This window comes from Larimichthys crocea, chromosome XXIII, assembly GCF_000972845.2.
Source record: "Larimichthys crocea isolate SSNF chromosome XXIII, L_crocea_2.0, whole genome shotgun sequence".
In the NCBI taxonomy this organism is placed as follows: Eukaryota; Metazoa; Chordata; class Actinopteri; family Sciaenidae; genus Larimichthys; species Larimichthys crocea.
The window spans coordinates 15,045,156-15,054,537 of record NC_040033.1 but is presented as its reverse complement, the minus strand read 5'-3'; the positions used below and the strand labels follow the sequence as shown (position 1 = coordinate 15,054,537).

General features: G+C 36.6%; 3 protein-coding genes across 4 annotated transcripts in view; all 3 read right to left on the bottom strand.

Annotated features, from left to right (window-relative positions):
* Positions 1 to 4,761, bottom strand: part of LOC104927518 (sialic acid-binding Ig-like lectin 12) — a 311,739-nt gene extending 306,978 nt beyond the window's left edge. Inside the window, exon 1 of the mRNA XM_027274249.1 lies at positions 4,569 to 4,761. The gene's annotated coding sequence lies outside the window, so the exon portion shown is untranslated. The remainder of the gene's footprint in view (positions 1 to 4,568) is intronic.
* Positions 1,985 to 4,986, bottom strand: LOC113744478 (vascular cell adhesion protein 1-like). Of its 2 annotated transcripts, none has more exons than XM_027274250.1 (8): positions 4,886 to 4,986; positions 4,493 to 4,568; positions 3,747 to 4,142; positions 3,233 to 3,538; positions 2,861 to 3,118; positions 2,677 to 2,758; positions 2,506 to 2,560; positions 1,985 to 2,273 (listed from the first exon to the last, which is right to left on the bottom strand). In XM_027274250.1, the coding sequence occupies exons 2-8, from the start codon at positions 4,563 to 4,565 to the stop codon at positions 2,025 to 2,027; spliced, it is 1,419 nt and encodes a 472-aa protein (XP_027130051.1). In that variant the 5' UTR covers positions 4,566 to 4,568; positions 4,886 to 4,986; the 3' UTR covers positions 1,985 to 2,024. The 2 variants fall into 2 exon arrangements, with proteins under 2 accessions (XP_027130051.1, XP_027130052.1); XM_027274251.1 differs by having other exon boundaries at positions 3,747 to 4,130.
* A 194-nt stretch (positions 4,987 to 5,180) lies between these two features.
* LOC113744479 (vascular cell adhesion protein 1-like) lies at positions 5,181 to 9,354 on the bottom strand. The gene is made up of 8 exons (XM_027274252.1): positions 9,224 to 9,354; positions 8,895 to 8,960; positions 8,250 to 8,633; positions 7,709 to 8,014; positions 7,337 to 7,594; positions 6,992 to 7,076; positions 6,205 to 6,244; positions 5,181 to 5,864 (listed from the first exon to the last, which is right to left on the bottom strand). Exons 2-8 carry the CDS (start codon positions 8,935 to 8,937, stop codon positions 5,637 to 5,639), a joined length of 1,344 nt encoding a protein of 447 aa, XP_027130053.1. The 5' UTR covers positions 8,938 to 8,960; positions 9,224 to 9,354; the 3' UTR covers positions 5,181 to 5,636.
* Positions 9,355 to 9,382: the final 28 nt, after the last annotated feature.

Sequence of the window (9,382 nt, the reverse complement as noted above, 5' to 3'; positions counted from 1 at the left end):
GCTTCCGTCCATCAGGGCCCCTCGACTTTGGAACAACCTGCCCGAGTAGATAAGCTCCGCTGTTTAGATCACTTCTTTAAACTCATTTTTTACTCTTTGTGATGTGTCTATGTATCTATTTAGTTATCTATTTATTATTTGATTACATTTATTTATCACTTTTTTATCCTTTCATCTCATTTATGCTATTTATTGTCTTTTTATAAAATCTTTTATTATTGCTTTTATCATCCTCTCGTCTTGTACAGCAGTTTTTTTTATTTGTTTTTATTTTTTTTACTTGAATATGTTGTTTGTTTACTTTTAATATTACAATTGTGGTCTTCTTCGGGTCAGCTGCTCTGTAAAGCAATTTGTCAATCTCTGTAAAGGTTGCATATAAATAAGTTATTATTATTAAATCTCAGGACGTTTTTGAGTTTAGCATATGAGCAAAAAAAAAGAATATCAATTCTATTCAGATGTAATCTGCACAAACCAAACAACTCATTTTTTCTTCACTTGAGCGTAGATATCTTCTGGACACATCAGCAGTCTGTGTAAGCTGTTTGCTGTCTTGGACACTTGGATCTGTGCGTACAGTGGTGTCCTGCTGCTGTCCCCTGTCCTGCACTGAGGACGGGGACGGTCAGGTCTTCCTTGGAGAAGTCGATCTCTCCATAATAGATGTTTCCTTCCTCTTCTTCTTCTGTTTTTCCTCGTTGGCCCGTAAACAGTCAGCTCTTCGCCTGTTAGACTCTGCAAAAACATGAAATGTTGTGAGTCTCTGTCTGTGACAAAAAGAGCTCAAAAATTGTGTACTCTTGTTTTGATTGTACAGTCTTTCGTATTCAAGTCTTGAATTGCTAGACAAAATATTTAGTGATATTTCACTCATGAAAAATCTCTCATAATTTGTTCATTAGTGCTTAGAAATGCAGAACAATGAGAGTGCAGTGCTCTACAGAAAAGTTAAACATTTTCCTACCTGATTCGGTTGTTGAGTTGAATCTGTCGCTTTAACCACCCCAACGCAGAAAACTGTGAACCCGACAATGAGAAAACTGAAATGTTGAAACGTGCTGCTTTGAGGCATTGAATGCAGAATAAAAGTCCCAGTAAGTGAGTCACCATTTAGGGCTGCTTTCATGTGTGTCCCTTACCAAACACAGACAACAAGGCAATGAGGCAGGATGAGCACAAAGAGTCCTCCCAAAATCTGTTGTAGAGACCTTGGATGGTTCTGCTCTAGAATAATATAATATAATATCTTTCCACTGCAACACGGACGACAAACAGATACCTCCCACTGAGTTCTGATGACCCGGGAAGCCTAGCAGCTGTCTTTGACTGCCTAAATGAATACAATTTTGGATGGTACAAAATTTGCTTCAACCAGATGACTCCAAAACTGAGACTTTACTGTTCACCTCCCCACATCCCCTAACTACATTTCCAGCATGCTAACCCCATACAGGCCAATGCGTAGCTTTAGATCCTCGGACGGTTCCCTTCAGATTGTCCCAAGGTTGAGGATCAAAACAAGAGGTAACCGTGCCTTCTCCATCAGGGCCCCTCGAATTTGGGACAACCTGCCCGAGTAGATAAGGCTCGCTGTTTTAGATCACTTCTTTAAACTCATTTTTTTACTCTTTGTGATGTTGTCTATGTATCTATTTAGTTATCTATTTATTTTATTTGATTTACTATTTATTTATCACTTTTTTATCCTTTCATCTCATTTATTGCTATTTATTGTCTTTTTAAAAATCCTTTTATTATTGCTTTTATCAACCCTCTCTTTGTTTTACAGCAGGTTTTTTTTTATTTTTTTACTTTGAATATGTTGTGTTTTACTTTTAATATTACAATTGTGGTCTTCTTCTGGGTCAGCTGCTCTGTAAAGCACTTTGTAAACTCTGTAAAGGTGCTATATAAATAAAGTTATTATTATTAAATGTGAGGACGTTTTTGAGTTAGCATATGAGCAAAAAAAAAAAGAATATCAATTCTATTCAGATGTAATCTTGCACAAACCAAACAACTCATTTTTTCTTCACTTGAGCGTAGAGATCTTCTGGACACTCAGCAGTCTGTGTTAAGCTGTTTGCTGTCTTGGACACTTGGACCTGTGCGTACAGTGTGTTCTGCTGCTGTCCACTGTCCTGCACTGAGGACGGGGACGGTTCAGGTCTTCTCTTGGAGAAGTCGATCTCTCCATAATGGATGTTTCCTTCCTCTTCTTCTGTTTTTATCGTTGGCCCGTAAACAGTCAGCTCTTCGCCTGTTAGACTCTGCAAAAACATGAAATGTTGTGAGTATCTGTCTGTGGCAAAAAGAGCTCAAAATAATTGTATACGCTTCTTTTGATTGTACAGTCTTTAGTATTCAAGTCTTGAATTGCTAGACAAAATATTTAGTGATATTTCACTCATGAAAAATCTCTCATAATTCATTCATTTAGTGTTTAGAAATGCAGAACAATGAGAGTGCAGTGCTCTACAGAAAAGTTAAACATTTTCCTACCTGATTCGGTTGTTGAGTTGAATCTGTCGACTTTAACCACCTCCAACGCAGAAAACTGTGAACCAGCAATGAGAAATACTGAATGTTGAAAACGTGCTCTTTGAGGCATGAATGCAGAGATACAGTCCCAGTAAGTGAGTCACATTAGCTGCTTTCATTTGTGTCACTTACCAAACACAGACAACCAGGCAGATGAGCATGATGAGCCCAAAGAGTCCTCCAAGAATCTGTTGTAGAGATCCATTGGATGGTTCTGCTCATAGAAACAAACCAAATGTGAGTGATTACTAAAAGAAGACAAAACTGATGTTGCTGTTGCAGAAGTTAAGTGGATTCAGTCCAGTTCAGTATTTACCTTCACCCAGATGAATCACTGATGATGTTTGGTTTCCAAGATCATTTGTGGCCACACAGTAATAATCTTCTACATCTGTCACATTAACGCTGTAAAACGGTCCTTCAGATACAGTCATGGGTCCATCTTTGCTGATCTTGAACCAGGTGAAGCGGCTGACGGGAGGCTTGGCTCTGCTGGAGCAGGTCAGGTTCACCCAGCTACCTGCTGACACCAAACCTGATGGACTGATGGACACTGAGGTGTCTTTAGGAGCATCTGAGGAAAATGTGATAGAGATGTGAGATATGAGAGTAACATCAGAGCCTGAATAAGATCCTGTATTTTTATCATGTGCTGACAGGATCCAATAACAAACTCTGGTTGTCTTACATGAAACACTGAGAGTCTTTCTCTGCTCTGCTGTCTTGACATGTTTTCCTTCATTCACAGGATATGTGACAGAACAGGTGATGTTGTATCCATCATGTTGGTCTGACAGAGTGATGGTCTTCTGGATTTTAGTTGTAAAGGTCCCATCTGTGTTTTCCTGGATTTTGTTGTGAGAGTCTTGTTGGAGATTCCAGGTGAGTTTAGGAGGGGAGTGTGGACAGGGAGTGAAAGCTGAGCAGGTTATACTGACAGACTCCTTCTCCTTCAGATCACCTGAGATCTCAATTCTGGGGCTCGGAGGAGAATCTGTGGTTTCAAATCAAACATTTACACAGAAAATAAACAAGAAATCAACAAAACACTATTTTAAAAAGCCGATCTGATATGTTTGTATTAAAACTACATGAAACATAAATAATACGTTTGTTCTGATTTGACCATTTTAATGTAAAACTGTAACAATAGAGTTTAATCAGAATAATTAAAGTGACTGAAAGAAACAAAACTCTCTTACCTTGAACTGTTATTTGAAGAGGATCACATATAGCTGTTGCCTTGAAAGGCCAGTTCTCAACTCTAAAGTAGTATGTGTGTGTATAACTTGTGGTTAAACTGGAAAATAAAGTGGTGCAGTTTTTCTCTCTCAGGTTTCCAGTAAATCTCATTGGATAGATGTTATCTGTCCTTCTACTGTTGAAAATCACATTATTTTGGTTTGGTCCAAAATTAGAGTCACTTTTAATCCACACTCCAAAGATTTCTCTGCTGTTGTCAAACTCTTGTTCTGATTTAGCTCTAAAGGTACATGGGATTAGCAAACAAGATCCACTCAGTGCTTCCATCTTGTGTGGTGCAGTAATGAAGAGGCCTGATCTTTGAGGACAAGCAGCCAAAGCACCTGTAAACCAGACTGATGATTAACGTAATGTGAAAAAACTTCACAAAGAGAAAATCAAAATATACTTAAACAGTAATAATCCATTGTATTCTGCATTTTGTTGTCTAACTGTCCTTGTTACTTTGTGCAATGACAATAAAGTTCAATCTAATCTAATATGTTTATGTTTTTACTGTACATATTTTTAATCATTGACTTTTAATTGGTGTAAAACAAGCAACAAGCTACTGTATCTCTCTATAATCCCCCACGAGCCTGACTTCAGTGGTGACCCAACCCACCAAAAGATCTCCAGATGATGAAACCAGTATTGTCACTAACCAAAAGATTACATTTTAAAAAACTTAGGGAAAAGGCATCACCTGAAACAAAGAAGACACTCAGTAACATGCTGGCTGTCACCATGTTCACAGACAGGACTGCAGTGACACTCATCACCTGGATTCACAAACACAAAAAATTTACATTTTAAGTATTGTTTCAGGGCGTTTACAGGCAATGTACGTAAGAACTTCTTACAAAAATAATAAAATACACAGATTCACATGTGTGTGGTCAAATAACTTAACTATAACTTAACTTAACGATAACACACTGAATGAATGAATTATTTATATTTCAATTGACACAAACTTTCTCAAAAAACAAAAGCCCGTAAAATGTATTCTTATTCTTAATGATAAAGAGTAAGAAAATCACATGATTGCCTGGGCTAAAAAGCTGGAAGATGAAATGAGTTTGAATGTTTGTCTTACCGACAAGTTGACATAAAAAAAGAGAGAAGCGATGAGATCCTTGAGTGGTGATGATGATTTTAAAGTGGAAATACTTCACAAGACTTTGAACTGAAGTGCAGCAGACGTTTAACCAAGTTTAACCAACTTCCCTTTTCTTTTCATTTTGTACGTGTGGTGAATTTCACAATACAGTAAATAAAGAAATACAAAAAGTTCAGAAAAAAGGAAAACGGCTCTCAATTTTAAAAATTCACACCAACAAATGCTTTGTGTAACAGGTTGACTGTTCCATAACAAACAACATCTGCAGTGCTGCACTTAAAAATGAAATTTAATGTCAAATCATAAAGAAGTGAGTTTGCAAGATTTTAGTTAAATTTAATTAATTTCTTGCTAATTTAGTTCCAGTTGTTGGTTTATGTTTTAAATCAGCTGGACTGCAGGTGACCTTTAGACAGAAAGTCTGCCTAAATACATCCACTATCTCTGTTACTGATTATATCTGGTGATACAGGAAGTTTTTTTTGTTTTTGCTACAGAAGTGAAGTAACTTGGTAACATTTATACACAAAATCTAAAGTGTGCATCAACACATGCTGTGAGTTGTGTGCAAAAACCTTTATGCAAGTACAAAAAATAAAAACCTTCACATGCAGAAACAAGGGCTGTACTTCATCTTTGTTACATACTGATAAAGAAAAACACACAGAATTTCACATTTTCAATACAATTAAATTAACTGCAGGTATGAAGAATACTTTCTTGTACTTTACTTCTTCACTTGAGCATAGATAGACTCTGAACCATCACCAGTCTGTGTTAAGCTGTTTGCTGTCTTGGACACTCTGACCTGTGCATACAGTGTGTCCTGCTGCTGTCCACTGTCATGCACTGAGGACAAGGACCGTTCAGGTCTTTGCTTGGAGAAGTCGATCTCTCCATAATGAATGTCTTGTTTTTCTTCTGCTCTGGCTGATTCTTGAACAGCTCTTAGGCTCTGTGAGAAAAATGGTTGAAATGAGAAATGTGAGAAAAGAGTTGAAGTTGTGCCATCATCCTTTAATTCACCTCATTAAGTCTCTGGCTCAGTTCTATAACAAATTGAAAATTGTCCTAATTATCTGCTTTTACTGAAGACAGCAATGGAAAATCTTGTTGCTGTGCCGGAAAGAATATGTTGCATATGTTTATATCATCATGTCAACAGGATATTTCATTACATTTCCTGCGTTTCTCCATATTTACTCACTAATAAGGAACCTGTTCAGTCAAGTTATTATGAATAATTACAAACATATTCAAAACATACAGTTCTGTACATTTAAGTATTTTCCCACCTGTGTCTGTTGTGAAGTTTGATGTTTTGACTTTAACCACCTGGAAAACATAAGAGGATGGTGTGCTTTATTGTTTGTTTGATAATAATTATTCAAATTCAAATTTAAAGCCTTCACAAATTGCAATGTGTCATTTACAAATACTTTAAATAAAATAAAAAAAACACATAACTGAAATACAGAAAAAGACAACAGATTAAACCTTTAATGTGAAATGTTTCACCAGTTGTTTTCTTTTGCATTTTACTACTTTTCCAGTCTTTTGTTGCCACTGTCCAAACTTTTTGGAAACATCAACAGCATCAAATTCAAAATGGGCATCTCATTGTTTTTTATTTGTTTGTGTGTATGTGTGTTTGTGCTGTTTTCAATTAAATATGGTGTTTCAAATGTTTTTTGGCACATCATCACATTTTGTTTGTATTCACATTTTACACAGCATGTCAGATTTTTTGGAAACAGGATTGTACCTTGTGGCAACATATAGACACAACAGTAAAGTCCCAGGTAAAGAACCCTGTGGAACTCCACAAATACACCTTTGACTTGAATTCTCAGTAACAATGTGTAAATTTATCACCATAAAATACATTTTTAAATGGTTCTGATAATACACTGACTTTTAATCAGGTGAATGGTGTGACTGTGTAACGCTACGGCACTCCACTCCATAGTGAAATAGCACACCACCAACTATTTTACTATTTGGCTGTTTCCCAAAATAATCAACAGCATCAAATCTGAGCTGTAAATGAAATGATGCTAATGAATAATTTGAAATACTTACCAAGCAGCAACAGCCACACAGATGAGTACAACGATTACAATGATCCCTCCAACAACAGCCCCCACTGGGCTGGAAGAGGTTGCTCCTACAGAAATAAAAACATTATAAGTGACTATAAATGACTCGAGTTAATTAATAATTTGATTTTAAGTTAAAGTCAAAATTGTAGCTGTCATGTAAAGTTCATGATAACCTTATATAGGATGTTGTCATGGTACAGTATTAGTAGTACTTGATGCAAAAATAATGTGGATCACTTGTTTTACACTGCACAATAATGTATTATATTAAAATATTAACCTTTCTTATATTTCACTACTGAATGCAGTGTAGTTCCATGTTTACCTTCACTCAGATGAATCACTGATGCTGTTTGGTTTCCAAGATCATTTGTGGCCACACAGTAATAATCTTCTACATCTGTCACATTAACGCTGTAAAATGGTCCTTCAGATACAGTCATGGGTCCATCTTTGCTGATCTTGAACCAGGTGAAGCGGCTGACGGGAGGCTTGGCTCTGCTGGAGCAGGTCAGGTTCACCCAGCTACCTGCTGACACCAAACCTGATGGACTGATGGACACTGAGGTGTCTTTAGGAGCATCTGAGGAAAATGTGATAGAGATGTGAGATATGAGAGTAACATCAGAGCCTGAATAAGATCCTGTATTTTTATCATGTGCTGACAGGATCCAATAACAAACTCTGGTTGTCTTACATGAAACACTGAGAGTCTTTCTCTGCTCTGCTGTCTTGACATGTTTTCCTTCATTCACAGGATATGTGACAGAACAGGTGATGTTGTATCCATCATGTTGGTCTGACAGAGTGATGGTCTTCTGGATTTTAGTTGTAAAGGTCCCATCTGTGTTTTCCTGGATTTTGTTGTGAGAGTCTTGTTGGAGATTCCAGGTGAGTTTAGGAGGGGAGTGTGGACAGGGAGTGAAAGCTGAGCAGGTTATACTGACAGACTCCTTCTCCTTCAGATCACCTGAGATCTCAATTCTGGGGCTCAGAGGAGAATCTGTGGTTTCAAATCAAATCAAAAATAAATAAAAAATTACTGAAACAATTTGTTGTCTTTTTGAAAGCTAAATCTGACAACTTTGTATTGAATCTACATTAATTGTAAATAACACCATTTTAATGTCAAACTGTAACAATAGATTTGGTGTTCTGAATCTTGGCAACATGAAAAAACTCTTTCTAATCTGAACAACATTATTACAGACTGACTGAAAGAAACAAAACTCTCTTACCTTGAACTGTTATTTGAAGAGGATTACAAGAAGCTGTTGCCTTGAATGTTTTTTTCTCAACTCTAAAGTAGTATGTGTCTGTATAACTTGTGGTTAAATTGGAAAATAAAGTGGTGCAGTTTTTCTCTCTCAGGTTTCCAGTAAATCTCATTGGATAGATGTTATCTGTCCTACTGCTGCTGAAAATCACATTCTTTGAATCGATGTCAAATCTAGAGTCAGTTTTAATCCACACTCCAAAAGTTTCTCTGCTGTTGTCAAACTCTTGTTCTGATTTAGCTCTAAAGGTACATGGGATTAGCAAACAAGATCCACTCAGTGCTTCCATCTTCTGTGGTGCAGTAATGAAGAGGTGTGAATCCTTAGAACAAGCAGCCAAAGCACCTGTAAACCAGACTGATGATTAACATAATGTGAAAAAATCAGCTTGAAGAGAAAGTTCATGATAAACAAAGCAGCAGTATGTTACTGGTCTTTTCTCCCTTGTCCTGTTCTCTGTATAAAACATTTCTGTTTGCAGTCAGGACATGAACAGTTGGAAAAAGTAACTCGGTCTGCACTGCTCTTTCTGCTTTGTTTCTAAATGAAGTCCAAACTGTGAATGATTCACGTCTCCAAATAAAAGTGACTGAACAAACAGCTCACCTGAAACAAAGAAGACACTCAGTAACATGCTGGCTGTCACCATGTTCACAGACAGAGACTTGCTTCCTGAATTTACAAACACAATAACACATTTATTCTTCAGTTGCATTGATCAAGTCACTTCTTTACTAAAACAGTGTATTTATGTTCTTTTAAAACAACTTTCCTTCTTCAATCACACAATGGAAACTTACTGCGTAAAAACTGGAGTTCACTGTTTTTTATATGTAATGAATAACATATGCGCTGTGTTTTAAATCGATTAAATAGTCAATAAAAGACTGAATCTATGATTTCTCCAGTCAAAGTGTCAAAAAATGTTTCCTTACCAAGCAAGCCAACGGTGGGGAAAAAACAAAACTTGATGGATTGTGATTTTCAAGTCAAAACACGTTACCCAATTTCAGGGAAGTGCAGTTCACTTGAATTTGTCACATGACATTTGTGACAAAAAGAAAAAAAAAAAAAAACTGCAGAAATACATGTAG

Coding starts and splice junctions, on each gene's coding strand:
- LOC113744478 (XM_027274250.1), bottom strand. CDS start 4,565: ATGAGTGTCACTGCAGTCCTGTCTGTGAACATGGTGACAGCCAGCATG. Junction 2,759..2,860: donor AGTGATTCATCTGGGTGAAG/GTAAATACTGAA, acceptor TTCTATGAGCAG/AACCATCCAATGGATCTCTA. Junction 2,561..2,676: donor TGCCTGGTTGTCTGTGTTTG/GTAAGTGACACA, acceptor GCTGGTTCACAG/TTTTCTGCGTTGGAGGTGGT.
- LOC113744479 (XM_027274252.1), bottom strand. CDS start 8,937: ATGGTGACAGCCAGCATGTTACTGAGTGTCTTCTTTGTTTCAG. Junction 7,077..7,336: donor AGTGATTCATCTGAGTGAAG/GTAAACATGGAA, acceptor TTATTTCTGTAG/GAGCAACCTCTTCCAGCCCA. Junction 6,245..6,991: donor TGTGTGGCTGTTGCTGCTTG/GTAAGTATTTCA, acceptor TATGTTTTCCAG/GTGGTTAAAGTCAAAACATC.